Genomic DNA, 17039 nt, shown 5'->3' with positions numbered 1-17039 from the left:
GTAATCCTTACAAAAATTTATACATTTAAATTAGCTAAAGAGGCTGTAGGTAGATATCTCAGTTAGCTATTTCTTTTTCTCATAAGTTATTTATAAAACAGGTCAAAAGTCAGCTGAAGGAAGACACCTAATTTTAGGCTTCTTAGCAAAGATAATACTCCTTTTGTTTCTTTCCCAGATACTAAGGTTTTAGCTTAAGGCTTAGAATTCACAGCTAGGGTAGGGAAGGGAAAGGTGAGTTTATCCTGAGAATACCATGAAAGGTGCATAACTGTGCTAGACAGAAGGGCCAAGAGAAACCAAATGATTTTTATGAACTCACCACCAAAGTTTATCTGGCAGAAATAGTATGAAGTTCCATTCTAGTCTAAGTGTCTAGTCATTCTCTCTCTCTGAATCCCACATATCAGCTGATGAAAACGGCCTTATTACAACACGAGGCAAAGCTGAAAATGCTGACTTTAACCATTCCAAAAGACAGGTGACTTATTAGCAAAAGCAAGGCTGTCGAAGGCCTGGAGTCTTTTCATCTCTTACCCCAGCTTGGGAAGACCTCCGGGTGTTCACTCCAACACTCTGTGGGGTGCTTGGGATGGCAACGTTTGAGGAGTTACTAACTTCAGATTCAGGGGCTTCAGTTTTTGTTTCTTCCCCTACAGGCGTCTCTGAGGCGTTGGTAGTAACCTCTATGTCAGAGTTGCATTGTTCCAAGGGCTGATCCCGCCGCTTCTTTCTTTTCTCTAAGTTTTCAAAAGTATGTATGATGGCTTCAACCTTCCTATCTTCCCGGGTCTAGAAAGAAATAGCATTAGCACAGAAAGAAGCCTTAGCCAGGAGAAGGGGACAGCTTTTTAGAAATATTATTAATGAAAATTTATAGACATTTATAAAAACTACCAGTAAGACAACACATTTAACTTGAGGAAAAAAAAGGTAAAAACTAAAAATAAAATGTTTAAGTGTTAGAGTTGTAAAGGAAGGCTAGGTCAAACCTGAACTTTTCAAAGAAGGCCAGCTATTCTGAAACTTTAATATAAAGAAAAAATAGCCATCAAAACCAATATTCCTCTGTTATTTTCAGAGTTCCAAAATAATCAAGTAGATTTTCTTAAACTCAGGGACAGAAAAAACATACATGGATTAAGCAAAAAGGTAGACTTTTTTGAATCCATGTGACTGACAGGGATTTTTAAATGTGAAAATTCACACAAACTTCAAAAATTCCCGAGTCAGAGCAAGTAGCCCCAACAGAGACATTTTGTTTCGACCAGGCAGTGTGTTTTGGAAATGATATTGTTAGTAAGAAGCTCCTTAAGACCATCATCAGATAATAGCCATTAAACAACTACTATATGTGTCTGTGAAAAAAAAAAAGGAAATCTACAGAAAAAGCCCAAATTATAACCCATAGGCGATAGTACAGTATGTTGTCAAAGAAATGAGATAATATAAACTCAGAATAGAAGGGCCATACATACTACAGGTGACAGGAGTCAGTAGGAACAAAAAGCTGTTAGAAGGTACCTACCCTCCTGCTATGAGCTGGGTTCTCTTGGTCATCTGTGACATCATCTTTCTCTTCTTCTGTTTTTTCTTCTGGATTGTCTATTTCCTTGAAGATAGATGCAATATTCAGCTGTACTCTTAAGCTCTTGAAAAAATGGCCACCCCCCCCGCCTCCGCCGTAGCTTGAAACTCTGTAGGAACAATTTCTAGCACTTTATAGTGTTACTCATGTGAAGCCACACAGTAAACACAGATGGTAAGCCCCATTCTCTGGACTGAGACCTGGAAAGTAGCTGAAAGGATGTTCCTGACATTCAAAAATATAAGATAGAGTGAATAAACATGCATCCACCTTGATATGAAGGGCATTAAGTGTTACTATAGATTCCCTATATGAAATAATATGTGGCAACCTGGAATCCTCTTCATTTGGAGAGAATCAGTAACACAGCGATAGCCTCTGGCCAGGGGAGATTACCTCTTGGTCACTGGATACAGTCACTTTATCAGGAACTTGTTCTGGCTGAGGGTTGGTATCCTCTTCCAGAACCTCATTCTGCTGTTCCATCTCTAGCTCTTTCCGCCGTGCTTTTCTCCGTCTTGTCTCTGCTCCAATGATGGGCAGGCTTGGGGGAGGTGGGAGTGGCAGTTCTGCAGCATTGGGATTCCTTTTCTGTATAGGGCAGTTCCGGTTCCCCTTGTGACATGCACAGTCCACTTTGTAATTACTGCTCCAAAGAAACAACCAAAAGTGTCAGTCACAGTACCCTCAAATATCAGTTACATTATTTATTCTCTTGAAATATTAGTATAATAATTTCCTCCAGTGTTATCTTTAAATAAGTTAAACAGAGACATTAGAAAGTTCTACGAATACTTTCAGTATTCTGTTTTTTCTCTATATAACCCCAATTCTTCCCCTATATATGGTCAGTGGAAAGGAAAGTCTGAACTAAATTACATTCTCCCAACTTCTTTATGCTATTTGGTGGGCAGTGAATCAGTGACAGTCTGAGGTGGCCATACTCCTCTTCTAACTATCTTCAAAATAGCCTTTTACCGACTTGTTATTAATATCTTTTCTTCCTGTACATGTGCCAAACATTCAATTTACCACATAACCTTTTCTGCCTACAAAGACCAAGGGAAAAAAGCATTGATTTTACAAAACCCATCACAGTCATCTTTGACCAGCTAGCTATCTGTTCTTCTGCATTGTCACATATAACTAGATTGCATGCTTTGAGTAAGTATGGCCCCTGGCACAAGTGCTGTGTGCATAACAACAGATGCTGCTGCAATTTCTAGAAGTGTCTTTACATATCCTTTTCGCTATTCTTGCTATAGAGGCCTAAGCTAAAATACCCTTGGGTAGGAGCCTGGTGAGCAGTATCACACTATGTACCTAAGTCTCTAAAGAAAAAAAAAAAAAAAAAAAGCCAAAATGCCTTAGGGCTCTATCTTTTCCACCACAATTTCTAGGCAGAAAATACAAAACTCATGAAAGATGTGAGTAAAAAAAAAAAAAAAAAAAAAAAAAAGAGACAGATCTGGCACAAAAGTAGACTTAATAACTTAATATGTAAGACAAGGCTATTCATGTTAGGAAAGGTTTTAGAGGTCTTACCAGTTACTGTACTCATAATCAAATGCTATGGTGACCTCAGCATCCTTGGTAATGGCAGACACAGCATAGATACACAGGTGAATCATTCCATCTGCAATCATGTGTCTCACCTGTGTGAACAAGGCTTATGTTTGATAATTTATCATAAAGACCAGGAACTCTCCAAAAGAATAAAACTTTTTATCCAAATTAGTTTCTCTCCACTTAGAGTTAGTCTGTTATGTAATTCCATCATTTCATTTGAAACTATTATATAGTAATTGTTAGAAAATGTATGCTATTTCTTCAATAAGTAAACCTTGAGATATTAGAAATCAGGGTAAAATCAGTGCTCTACATCATAAAGCTGTTTTGAGAGAATTTAAATTCTGTAGACTACAAGAAAAGTTCTGTGGATTTTCTTGCCACATTTGATATGGGTGCATGGATTACGCACCGAGGTAATCAATTCTAGAAATGTCAAGAATCTCTCTTACAAGACTATTACCTAAAAATTAAAAAAAAAACCTGCAACCACACAGCTTAGTTTGGGGCCTAATGACATATTTTTCTATTATATGGTAACTTCTTTAATATAACTTCTTACCCAGTCTTAATATGACTTCTTATCCAGTCTCATGCTTTCTTTAGCAAACGCTAACTTGCTTTTCCCCACTTCTGTCCCTCTAAAGAAAATCCATTCCTTGCTCCCATTCTTTCAGAATATAAGCACTATTACTTTTGTTTTTTGTCTCTTACAATGAAAGATCATAACCATTACCTACAGACCTTAATCTGGGAGTTTTCGCACTGCTTCTTCAATAGACTTGTTCTTTGGTGGTTCCATTCAAAGAGAAGTTGCTACAGAAATCTTACCTCTGCATTTGGTGTACATGATCTTCTGATGAACCGAGCATCATTACCGAAAGTACGTGCATCCACACACATCTCTACACCATTGAATTTTGAGTAGAAGAGCACAAAGGGGTATGGTCTAGGGATATAATTAAAATTCCTGTAATTCTCAACACAAATAAAAAGGCTACCCCATGACTTCAAATATGAAGCATATGCTGACAGCAGCAGCAGCAGTCCTTTGCAATGCCTAAACTTGGAAAACATCACATGCTTGTCTGCTTTTGATTAAAGAATAAGCACAAAGCAAGGAATGCTTGGCTTGGAAAAAAGTCATCACCACTTTATGCATTAAACAATTTGCAGATTTATTTGCACTTCTCTAGAAATAGCAGATAGGCGTTGAGTTTATTTGAGCTGTAATCTTTTCCCCTATCAACCAGGATGATTTTTATAGTCATACTGCTCAGCCAGGCCCACTTTAGCCCTCACCACTCAATGAATGACATTCTTACTTTTTGAAGAAATGCCCATTGACCTCGAATTGCTGTCGTAACATGACTTTCCCTCGATACTCTATTATAAGAGTGTCCAAAGCCAAATCTCTTGCAGCCCTCAGGATCTTCCGGTGCTTTTGAACACGAGTGACTCTTCCCAGCTGGAGCTGAATAAAACCAAGTATTAACATTAGACAATAGCAACAGCAGCTTAGTAGACACAAAAAAATACTAATTCAGGAAAAGATATCAATATTTTTAGATTTTATTAGTATATGTTACTTAGCTCAATGAGCAGAAAAACTTGGTATTTCTAGGAAACAGACACCATCTAGTGATCTTGTCACTGTCCCACCAAAGGCAAGAAAAGATTAAAGATATATATGCTTAAGATGTTAGTGGTTATATGTCTAATGTAAGAATGAGAAAAAAAAGGTTAGCTTTCTATTAATAAGTCCTATTGAGGCAGTAAAAAATTTTCCACCCTAATTTATCTACTTTTAATTAATAAAGCTAGTTTAAAAATATATATATCTGGATAGTTTCCAGTTACTTTAACCTACTTTTAGTTAAAGATGCTCAATAATTAGCTAATTTTTTATTCTAAGGTCATGTATATTGAAAGAAATGATAACTCTCATATATGCCCTCTTTCTGGGTTGCTAAAATCTCAACTACTTACTAAGAGTCATTAACTCTTTGATTCTTACCTGCATTTGGGAACCAATGACTGTATTATTACAGGCCAATTCAGTCTTATTGATAGTGTCTAAAATAGCAGGTTTGCCCACGAATTCCTTGCTAGAATGTAGATGTTGTTCAAGGGCGTTCTGTACATCTGCACTGTACTGATTAGTGAAAGCTTCTTCATACTGATCAGTCCACAGTCTTATCCGATTTTCCCATCCCTCGGTTGTATTCTCATCTAAATTCTGTGCTTCAGAAGGCGAATTCTGTAGAGAACAAAGGTCAGCTAGGTTAGTAGAGTTGGTGAAGAAAAATGAGAGGGGGAAATAGGCTGAGTCTGAGAAAATTTGTTTTTGCTTGGCAGTTGGTGTGGCATAAAAGAATAATGGCCTTGGAGTCAGGGGATCTGGCCTCTATCACAGTTTCATTACCAATGAGCAGGGAGGCCTTGAACAACTTCTTCGAAGAGCTTAGTTTCCTCATTTATAAAGTGAGAATTTAATCTGGATCATAGTTCCATCCCATTGCTGTGATTTTATGACTATTTTTAAGTCAAAAAAATCAATTTTGTTCTTATTAGAATGATATCAAGTTCACAAGAAAATTTTTATAAAAATGAACAAGAGACCCCTCAACATAATCACACGGCTTACATGTCAACAGTTCTCAAACATCTGCATTAGTATGCCAGCCCAAACTGGTATTATTTTATTTCTCTTCAGGAGAATGTTTTTGTTTTTGTGTGGCTTATTATTTTCATCATATGATTAATACAGGTTAATTCTAAATATACATGTGACCCAAATACACAATAACCCATAATCTCACCTCCTATATAGAAAGTTATAATTCTGGAGAGTATCTAACACCCTATTTTCGACAGTTTAAATATCTACACTCTGAAGAGGTGAAGTGGGGGGATGGGTGGGCGGGTGGTGTGTAGAATGTACTGAGAAGTGCGTTGCTATACTTCTCTAGGAAAAGCACTGCCCTCTATGGTGACAGTACTGAGAAAAGTTTATTCTATCTCAGAAACATTTCATCGTCCTAAATTGATAGTTTATATGTGCTTGAACTACTGAGACACAGCTTAAGTCTGACATATGTTCTCCTCCATGGTGCTCAAGACTTAAGGTGTCATCAGAACACAAAACAAACATCAACAGTGATGATGTCATACTAGTGATGACTAGAAAAAAAAACAGTATAGTACCAAAGCTACTTGCAAATCCATATCCACATTAAACTTGCAAATACAGGCAAAGAAAATTAAATATACTTTCCATAATGATACAGAAAATATTTATGCCTATCATAACAATTGATTTCTTTCGCTTTTGTGTCACTGATTTTGATTGACTGTTGTCTACTATTCTTTCCCAAAGAAACAGGAAAGGAAAAAATTAACACCGTTGTTTTCTACATTTCTTATTAGAATCCAAAAGACTGAAAGATAAACAAAGGGATCTAAGAAACACCTAAGGCCAACATACTGAGAACAATATCATGTGCTTGAAATGTCAGTAATAGCTGAGCAAAAGAAAAGTGTAAAAGTAGAGTCTTAATAGTACTTATAAGACTGGGGATCAGGGGTGCCCAAACAGTATTCCCAAGTTTAAGCATCCAGTAGTGATCATTAAACTTATGATTTGTTAAACTTAATGTATATTGGAAGCTTTTGCACAGTATTAGCTTTTATTCATTAGCACAACTGTCTATTCGGATGTCTCATTCTTCTGGGTAATAGAGACCCCCATCTCAGTGGCTTTTGGACAGGGGTTCTCAATCACAGGTGATTTGCCTCCAAGGAGACATTCTGTAGTAGCTTAAGTCATTTTTGATTATCATACCTGTGTTACTCGCGCGTAGTGGGTGCCAGGGATGCTGCTAAATAGCCTACAATGTGAAAGACAGCACCTCCCAATCCCAAGAATTACTTGGTTCAAAATGTCAACAGTGTCAAGGTTGAAAAATTCTGGCTTAGAGTAGTGTCCAGTAGGGAAACTCTTTACTTTGAGATTAAAAATCCAAATGATAAATTCTTCCCATTCATAGTTTTTACCCAGATCTTTGGTGGAGTTCTTACTAATAATTAATTCTGAGTACAAAATATATAACTCGACTTAAAAATTCTGATATGAGAGTTAAAATAAAACAAACTAGCATTTTCTTGTTGTCTAAATTTTAACACATCTATGAGGTTATCTGTTAACATTTCAAAATAGTAAGCAATATCTGGGGTTTTGTTTTCTGGGAGAGCCAGTCAGACAGCTTCCAAAACATTTCAAACCTCTAGAGGCATGTTATAGCCAATAAAAGAGAAAAGGGCTTAACAGCTGGGATCAGGAGCTATGTCTGTTCCTTAAGTCTATTTAAGGTCCCCTGTAAACGAAGGAGACAAAAATAAAGGGGCAGCAAATGTGGCTCTTTACAGAAGACAGATGTAGCAAAAAAAAAAAAAAAAAAGATGTGTTCCAAGACATCTCAGGGCTCTGACACTCTTGGACTCTTAAGTCCTCCCTCATCTCTTTCATAGATATGTACAAGTCTGTTTATAAGCATGCAAGATGAGGGCTTCAAATTTTTAGATGAAGTGCCACCTGTGATCTTTGTTAGCATTGGTTCTCGTTCTCTCTCTCTCTCTCTCTCTTTCTATGTATGTATGTATGTTTATGTACACACACACACATCCTAAGAAAGCTTATCCTCACTGAAAGATTTTAATGTTTATGCCATATAACTGTTAATAGGAAAGAGTTTGCTTTTATATCATTTATACATTTAAGGATAAGACTACTTATAGAAAACAGAACTTAATTCTAATTGAATGCTTTGAAGCTCTAAGTCATGGTTTGAAAGGTAGGTATGCTGTCATCTTATATGTACATAGGTAAAGGAAGATACCAAACAGTATAATCAAATCTCCTTCAGGCAAACTATTTTTATCACCCAGTACTTAAGTCCACTGTACATAATTTCTCTATTCTCCAACTGCTATCCAAAATCATTCCCCATAAACTCTTTTATTTGATAACTGAAGAGAAACATATTAGCATTATCTGAATCTTCTATATGAAATAAATACACCAGGAGAAAACAGTTCAAAAAGTAAGTAATTCAAATAAGAGTAATTCCTATCAATAAATACTTTTCTACTGATGAAAATTATCCTCCCAAATGGTGGTTAAAGTCCACATGGTGCTGCGGTGGATACACAAGACATCCTGTATCACCAAAAAACCCTGAGTCCTGAGGTTGAGGCCAATCACAATGACAGAACACATCAGTTGCATTTTGTTTGGCAAAATGTCACTTCCCCGCACTGCTCCCCCCACCCCCAAAAGCAGCTAATGAAAAACCAATAAAATAAAGGCTGATTACAGAAAGGGAAAATATTTCAGAAAATGGCCAAGAAAATCTCTGGAGAAAGGTTCTATGAAAACTCAATGTCAACAATTACAAACTAACAAAAAAGAGAGTCCAAGATTCCTAGACCATCAATGTCAGGAAAGAAGCTGACCAAAATGTAAGATCACAGTGAAGTAAAACACAGCATCAGGGAAGAATACCCCTTACCTTCATCCGCAAGGACTTCCGGGATCCCTCTCGAAATGCCTATCCCAAAGAGGAAAACAAGTAGAACAAAACAAAACTTGGTACCAAGAATGACAGTTATACCTATCTGAAACTAAAACTAAGGCAAGAACTATTGTTCTCAGCTCTCCCCTTTTCCCTAGGTAACAAATACAATTGAATTCCCCATACTATTATCAAGAACAGGGGTAGCTCAAGGCCAGTGAACTCTGAGGCTAATTCTAGTACTTCCCATTGTGGAACTAGGTAATTAACAGGGAAGAGCATGCATCACTTAAATCCTACATGCACTCCTGACACTAAAAGGAAAAAAATAAAAACGTTAAGTAAGTTTGCAGATTTACCAGTTTTGAAATTAAGAAAGAAACAAAAGACCAATCCCCTTAACAAGGGGTGGGCAAGTCACCTAGGAGCAACGAAGTTGCCGTGATGGGGAAGAAAGAACACAAAACAGAAGAGGTTTCTCCTGGAGATTTTTAAATTGAGAATACAGGAAAGTGACCACAACACTGAGGAAGCGTAGACCATTCAAGAGATGTTTTCTGATTTTTTTGAAACAAGGAAAAAAAAATCACTCCAATGACACGAGGTGGGCGTATCCAGGACAAGCATTTCAGACTGCTTTGGGGCTGAGGAGGCAGGGAAATACTGTAAGGACACTGGAAGCCTAGACTGGAGGCCATAGCACATATGGACTTGTGCCAGGTGGGGCTGGGATTTCATACCTGGGGGCTTGGAGAAGAAACTTTGTGCCAGTTGTGATGGTATGGAGTGGCAGAAGAGAGGTTGGTCTACATATTCACAACAGATTAGCCGTTTTTTGCAAGGAGAGCAAAAATGGCCTTTCAAACATCTGTATCAACCTTTTTAAAAGAATTTTGGTACATTTTTTTTGCCCAAAACTTGAGCTATTTCAGACATATTTCTATTTAAGATACTTTTACCCTCCATACCTTGATTTTCTTCGTCTTTGGTGCTGCACGACCCTTTTCTGGACTCTTTTTCCGCTTCTTGGGTTTGGTTCTTCTAACAGTTAAGGTGATGCTTGTAGGTGTGTGCTGTGTTGCTGTATACAACACAGTGGAAGGAGAAAGCTCCTCATCCCAGCTTTCTGTTGCACTGCTATCCCCACCTGAAAAAAGGTTATTTCATAGTTCACACTGTACAAACAGCCTCAACAGCACATTAAAAGCAGCTTATTCCTTTAGATCTACCCATATCCAGTAAGTCATTACTTTAACTATTAACTACATTATCTGTAGAACATATGAAAACAAGATTCTTTCTGTATCATTGGCAATAAGCACATAAACCTTGTTCTACATCATATCTATTTCTTCCCTTCTATTCAGTCCCCAAGCTCCATTGCCTCAATGTGTAACACAGAAAAAGGACTTGCCTTTTTTCTACTAAAAAGGAATATTTTGATTGCTACTGTTTATGGATGCATTTAGCTCACAACAAGAGAATTACACAGTGGTCTTGCGAGGATTTCTCCATGAAGAGAGCTGGGGACCATGGGAACTTACAGGAGGGGTTACTGAGACAAATATTTAAAATACAAAATATTATATGTCAAAATATGGGCCTACCCCATCTTCTTCTCACCTGATATGTTGTCCTGCTTCCGCCGATGAAGTCTAATAACCTTCCCCCTGCTCATTCCCCTAAAGAGGGAAAATAAACTTAAAGTAGTCCTTCCAACAGCATGCAGAACATCATCGCAACATGGGAGAAGTGTCTCTGCATATACTACCCCCTTCCTCCCACCTACCAAAAGTTTCCAGGACATTAAATTTCATATCAAATTCAATAGCTTTAACATCAATCTCTCATTCCTTGTTGTCAGCAATTCTCACCTAGTGCAGAGAATTCGAGCCAAGGAGCACTAAGGAATCATCTACATTAACAAACACAAGAAAGAATACTTTGAGCTTTTCCCTACTAATAAGAAACCCTAATCCCAGTAACCCAGGCTTGAACTTAGATGGAACATGATCTTACCTGCACTTGTCACAGTTGAGAAGAAAGCCATCCTGAGAAAGACCACAAGGACACCAGGTAGGAACAGTCTCTCCTTCAGAGTTCGGGCTGTCTCCACAGCGTTCCTCTACGGGCGACGGCAGGCCATTCAGGTCAGAACGAGGGATGATCGTCTGGACAGGGGGAGAAGCAGGAGGTGTCGGAGGAGGAGGGGCTCCGTAATTATGATCCTGAAAATAAGATTTTTTAAATCAACAGTGTCCAACACTGGCCCCTCTCTCCCCTAAAGTATGGTACATATGGAAAGAAAGAAGAAAGTAGTACCCTTTGTTTTTTGGCTTCAACCAGGAAAGTGATAAAACAAAATGCCAAGGTCAACTGGGACATAAAAACAAGAACAATGATGCAGGGCTAGACGTCCGCTGGAGGCAGGGAAGTGCAAAAGGGGCAACTTCGTCATGCTGCATATAAACATTGCAAGAAAGTCATAATGTATAAGAATGGATTACACTCCAGGAAGATCACTGCTCTGGAGAGAAACAAATGCATACTCACAGCATAAGGCAGTCCTCGACACCCATGCCTCTGAGTGGTCCCATAATTATGAGTGGAATACACGCTCTTCTCATTAACTGCTGGACTAGCCTCCACAGATTCAGGGCTGCACAAAGGCGAAAAGCAACGCATGATAGCATAACACCTAATCTTCCCTTAAACTAAGACTTAACTTCCCATTCTAACCCCTCCTCTTTCCACAACCACCAGCCACTAGAATAAAAGAAAGAACTCAGTGAAACAATCTGATTAACATAACTAAGCCTATAAATAACATTAGGAGTGTTATTAAATGTGGATTTGTGTGTAACATGAAGCCAGTACAGGCAGATGTCTCAAGGCAGGCACCTGGGATACAAGGTGTCCCTAATGACAAACACAAACGTACCAGCTGAGCAGGGAGTTTCCCCTAGAGAAGCCACTCTGGGCTGCTTTAGACTCAGAACTATTCTTCTTAATTGGATCTCTTAATACTTCCATGAAACCTCACATGACATTTGCAGTGAGTGAGATGATGAAAGTGCCTTCTGCACTGCCCCAGGGACCAGGCCCTCTTCCATTCACTACCAAGACAGGATACCCTGAAGAAAGTACAGGTAAAAACAATGGCATCTTATATTTATCATACCTCTCATCTTGATGAACCCCCAAACACCTTTCAAATATTAGAGTAATAATTTCTCATCCACCAATGACATGCAAGCATATTAAGACACATTTAACAGCTGCATGGTAATAAAGAACTTTAAAATAATCAAAATTGTACTCAGAAGTGTTGTTAATCTAGTGACAAATAATAACAATAGTAGTGCTACCATTCTGAATTTCCCATTATTTGTTAGGTGTTTTTTATATATTAATTCATTTACTCTGCAACTACTAAACATGGTAAACAGCACTCCATAATTACAGGATAAAATGAGGTGGTGAGATTACTTGACTTCGCCAAAGTCACACACTGATATTGTCAGGATTTGAACCAATGTCAGACTCCAAAGCCTGTGCTCTTTCCAATATGCCTAACTGGTTTTAATATAAATTATAAATGTGTTCAAATATAGAAATTTAATGTAATCTTTTACTTTGTAATAAAAGGCATAGGTGACAAAGGATAAAATTGAAGTTTTTTTTTAGGAAAAAGGAACTTTAACTGGTTAGATTTTGGGGAATTTTGAAAGATAATTTGGGAATGCAATTGCATGACTCTGCAGAATTGAATAATAGATTATCTGTCATTTAAGTAATCAGGGCAGAGATTCACAAATTAGAAACTCCAAAATACCACACATAACTCAGCCTTAAAAATCAAAGGGTCTTTTAGGGAATCAAATAATGCACACTGTTTGCTTCAATTAATATCTTTCCTGCTTGAAAATATACAATATACAATAGTTAGCAGGAATAAAGTGTGGAGTTCAATATGGTGCAAGGTCAGCTGAGAAGTGAGGGATAAAAGAAAATTCTGATACGTATCCAACTCACCCAGTAATATGCTCCAAAACTGCGAGAAGGGATCTTATTAATAACAGCAAAAATAATTTCTAGGTGAAGAACTTTAGACAGAGGAAAGTATTCTCTGTTAGTGAAGTGAATGCATTTTATTACTTTAAGAGTGTCTGCAAGATGGGAACTGGGGGGGATACATTAAGAATGCAGTTTAGTATTCTTGAGAAAATGATCAGAACATGTCTCACTGAGAGGCAATCAGCTCTGACTATTAGGAAACAGGTGGGGTTTCCTAAATGAAGCCAAAGGCAAACAAGCATTAATAAAATGAAGGTAGAATTTAGTTTCTATGATGGTCAGTTAAGAGAAAGTAACCTTATACAACATTGTTAATTTACTAGATAAACAAGTATTCCAAAGAGCTGTACATATTTTATATAAGAGATTTTGTATCACTGAACACATGGGGTGAAACATGACAGCTGTTAACTAGGAATTTTTTTTTGATAGGAAAAAGGAGTGGCATGAAATAAAGGATGGCCATGGAGATGTAGCTATGTTGGTTTATTTTACTCATCTCCAAACTATGTAAAAATGAACATATGCACTTCATGTGCAAGTCTAGGGAATAAAAATAAAATGTATATTGTGGAAGTTAAAAGGCCATCTGACTGTACAATACTGTCTGATCAAGCACAGCATTTAATATATTGCTATGCATGACAAATACTAAAATTTAAGCTCTTATCTTTTGGTGAAGAAACTGCAATACTGGTTATTGATTCAATACACAGTAACATGTTGACAGACAGCTACATGATTTCTTATGATATTCCTTGACATACATACCAGCTCTTATCTATATTTTAAATGGGTTTAAAAATTTGGAGCGTTAGAACTACATTTCTTTATCAGCGAACCATTTTATGCAAATGTAATCACAGCTTTTTCTCCTCTATGTTTGAACTGCTATGATAGTTGGGCTCATACACAGAATCCATGCTTACAACAGATATACTCCATCAATTGTCCTCAAAGTACAATATGCATCCTGGCTTCTATAATGCTACCTCTTGGGAAATGTCTGAAATTCATTGTTGGCAGGATTGCAAATTCAAAAAATCTTTGCTTCTACTATTATATATAGAGATTTCCCTACAAATATATAAAAAATACATAACACATAAGGTATGTGCTTGAGTATGCTTTACTTGCTTGTTTGACTATGCTGCCCTTCATATTGGGCTTAATCTTCAAACCAGTGCCCAGAATAGTGGAATATACATGGTGAAGTATTAACAAATATCATCAATAATTTGACGGAAATATGCTAATTGCTGACATGCTCTTCCCTTTGTAGAAATACTGAATAACTGTAATTAGTAATGACCATAGTATCAAAAATGTATCTGGAAATTATGAATGAAATGTTTCAGGTAATAGAAACATTACAATAAATTTTTAGGCCAGAAGTATTTTTTCTTTCTGTAATTACTTCTTGACTCCCTAGCAACATCATGGGCAGTTATCTCTGTATTCTGTGAAAAATACCAGTTTTAGGAATAATTGCTTTAGGTCTTTTCTTATCCACTTATCACAAACTCACTGATTTAATCTATTTGTTGAAATTTCTCGTGAATGTTAATGCTGTCTATCTATATAGTTTGCTAGTCAATCCATACAGGAGGCTAATGGCTGACTTCTAAAAATCTATTAACTCTATACAACTAGTTCCCAACTAATACAGGAAGATTTTTAAGTACTCTATTTGGGAAACAGTTATAAAATTGGAAACCTCAACTATTGGCATAACTAAATCTCTTTGGCATGCAAAAAAATAAAAATAATACAAAACCAGAGAAAAAAAAGCCCGGGAAGAAACACAATTCACCCTTCCCCATCCCCCACCCTCCATCTTCCTTTTTATAAGGGAAGTAGGCCAAAAACTGCTTTAAATTCTAGACTACCCCAGAATATACTGCTTCTTAGGGTAGCTTCATTTAAAGTCTTCCTCTTTAAGGAAGTTAGTAAACAATTAAGTTATCCTAGGTGGCTTTGTGAAGAAACATACATACTCTTTACTAATATTTAGTTTTAAGGAAGAAAACCACTATTATTCAGGGATGCAGTTGAACCCAGAGTTCTGGTATAGTTGCTTTGCTTTGCTGAAGGGGGAAGAATCCCCAGGGACTGTGAAAATGGCAAGAGAAACAGGGGAATTAGAGCAACACCCACCTCACTCAAGAAGTGGCTGTGGGATCAAGAGTCTGAACTGGACCTGAACATATTCAAAACACCAGGATTTTTCCAGCCCAGACCCTAATCCCTGGTACTGCCTGGAATAGACTTGGCTTCTGGGGGTGTGCTGCCCCCTAGGCCCCTTGGGTCTCTTTCGCTGGACTTTCACATCCTGGTGTAGTGCCACTTCGTCTTGAAAGGTAGGGGGCTTCCACTTCCTTTCTGTAAGCAAGGAAGATTGGGTACAAGGGAGGTAAAAGGACAAGAGGGGTAATCTGTAAGCAGGGGGAATCTCGGACAACTTAAAAGAGAAGGGATACAAAAGGCTAAAATTTTAAAAACTGTGAATAATATATAAAGTTTTATAACAAAGCCTACCTTCTTGCCATTTGGCATTTAAATTCTTCAAGAATTGAGAGTCTATTTTAGGGATTGGGCTTTTTGACAAACTCTGAATTCCTAAAGCTGCTCTTAGCTGAAAAAAAAGTTTGATACCACTGATTTTGAAGGTCCTCTTTCTAGGCAATGAATATTATAAAAAACAGATGACACTGCCTTCCATGTTTTCTACCCCAAAATGTCAGAATGTCTAAGTAACCTGCCCATAAACATAAAGTTTCAGCCCCTTTACTCTAGAACAATGAGAAGTACATAGGAAGAGGCCTTCAAGGAAAATCAGTTGGAGAGAACTCCTCTTTATCTCTATCCGTCAGAATTATTATTAATTCTACAGAAGCAGGTAGTGATACCTACTTTATTTCAATCTTCCTCACCTATCAAAACAAATGAAAATGTAACAACTACTTTATAAATTTAATTCTATTAATTATTTACTCAGAATTCCTGGCCCCCCTCCCCTCCAATTCTTTTTCCTCTCTCTTTTTCCCTCCAGCTTCTATGGGAGAAAGGGAAAGGTCTAATGTCATTTGCAGTGGGCTAGGCTTGAATTTAGAAAATACTATTTATTATTAGATGCCCATAAGAAAGTTGTCTCCACGCAAACTGGTAATTCACCTACTACCTAGGAGGTAGCACTTACTCTGATCCAGCAGCCATATCTGAGTAGGATGTATCTGGTGTGGTGACTCCCAGAGGGATTGCAATGCTCATGACGTCCAACACAGCAGAGAGTGGAAATCACGGGGTCCAATTAATGGAGACTGGCCACTCTGAGAGTGGGGGTGAGCTGCAGAGCCTCAACCAACATGTTATGGACATGAGGAATCCTGTCACAGAAAAGGAAAATATCTAGTAACCAGACAGATTTTTAAATTTATCCTAAATGCTCCTAAATGTTTTATTCGTTTTTTTCAATAAGGCTTTTAAAGGAATGAATATAAAACAAGTACAGCAAGGGATCTACACATTGTCCCATGTTTACTATGTATTGCATTAATGTTCTACCAAGCGAGGTAGCAAAAGTTATGCTTACTTTTAATTTCTACTTTAATTTTTTTTCTTTCCAGGTAAGGGAAAGTAATATTAGTCTGCCCAGCTCACTAATAAGTACATTTTCCCCATTCTACAACTGCTTATCAAATAAAAATTTCCAGCAGCCTAGGACCTAACAACTTTCAAGATACAGAATGGTTAATAAAAATATCTACTTAATTCAAGATCTTCATTTAACGCCCCCCCGTCACTACAAATGCAGTTTTATCAGCAGCCAATGTTATTTCTTCCAAATTAAATGTTAAGAGATCAATTTGTTTATATTTGATTGGATATAGCTGTTTCTTATTTTCTTTTGTCACAGAACACTTTCTTTTTTAAAACCATTTTTATTTTAACTATAATTTTAAGAGAAGATGCAATGATCTTAACAACTTTGTGAGGTAATAACCTACTAGGTATGAATAAAAACATGAACCGCAGAGTAGTTTCATTATAGAGATTAGAAGATTTTGGAAAAGCAGTAAGGACACCTTGAGTTGGTGACCATAACCGGTGGAATTTGGGAACAGAAAGACTCACAACCAAAGAATAAAAAAGCAGAAGTAGATTAAGAAATTTGGAGTTATACTGCAAAGGGCAAAAATGTACTTTGTATCATTTTACATTAGTGGTTTTAT

The 17039-nt window shown here is 37.2% G+C and overlaps 1 protein-coding gene across 24 annotated transcripts in view; it reads right to left on the bottom strand.

Moving 5' to 3' along the window:
- SETD5 (SET domain containing 5) overlaps nt 1–17039 on the bottom strand; it is a 73670-nt gene that overhangs the window by 26134 nt on the left and 30497 nt on the right. For 4 of the 24 annotated variants that reach the window (XM_039886620.1, XM_039886609.1, XM_039886618.1 and 1 more), the window contains exons 1-15: nt 16007–16193; nt 14965–15189; nt 11672–11864; nt 11284–11389; nt 10750–10958; nt 10354–10412; nt 9699–9877; nt 8728–8766; nt 5175–5417; nt 4483–4631; nt 3989–4106; nt 3134–3243; nt 1985–2234; nt 1529–1612; nt 538–792 (exon numbers count right to left, since the gene is read on the bottom strand). In XM_039886620.1, coding sequence (XP_039742554.1) covers nt 538–792; nt 1529–1612; nt 1985–2234; nt 3134–3243; nt 3989–4106; nt 4483–4631; nt 5175–5417; nt 8728–8766; nt 9699–9877; nt 10354–10412; nt 10750–10958; nt 11284–11389; nt 11672–11763 — 1893 coding nt within the window. In that variant the 5' untranslated portion in view covers nt 11764–11864; nt 14965–15189; nt 16007–16193. Of the gene's footprint in view, nt 1–537; nt 793–1528; nt 1613–1984; nt 2235–3133; nt 3244–3988; nt 4107–4482; nt 4632–5174; nt 5418–8727; nt 8767–9698; nt 9878–10353; nt 10413–10604; nt 10646–10749; nt 10959–11052; nt 11259–11283; nt 11390–11671; nt 11865–14964; nt 15190–16006; nt 16194–17039 lie in introns of those variants that run through there. The other 20 variants (XM_039886622.1, XM_039886616.1, XM_039886617.1 and 17 more) reach the window with 14 other exon arrangements.

Source organism: Pteropus medius, unplaced genomic scaffold (genome assembly GCF_902729225.1).
Source record: "Pteropus medius unplaced genomic scaffold, Ma_sr-lr_union100, whole genome shotgun sequence".
In the NCBI taxonomy this organism is placed as follows: domain Eukaryota; kingdom Metazoa; phylum Chordata; class Mammalia; order Chiroptera; family Pteropodidae; genus Pteropus; species Pteropus medius.
Note: the sequence above shows the minus strand (reverse complement) of the source record. Positions and strands in the feature narration are given on the sequence as shown.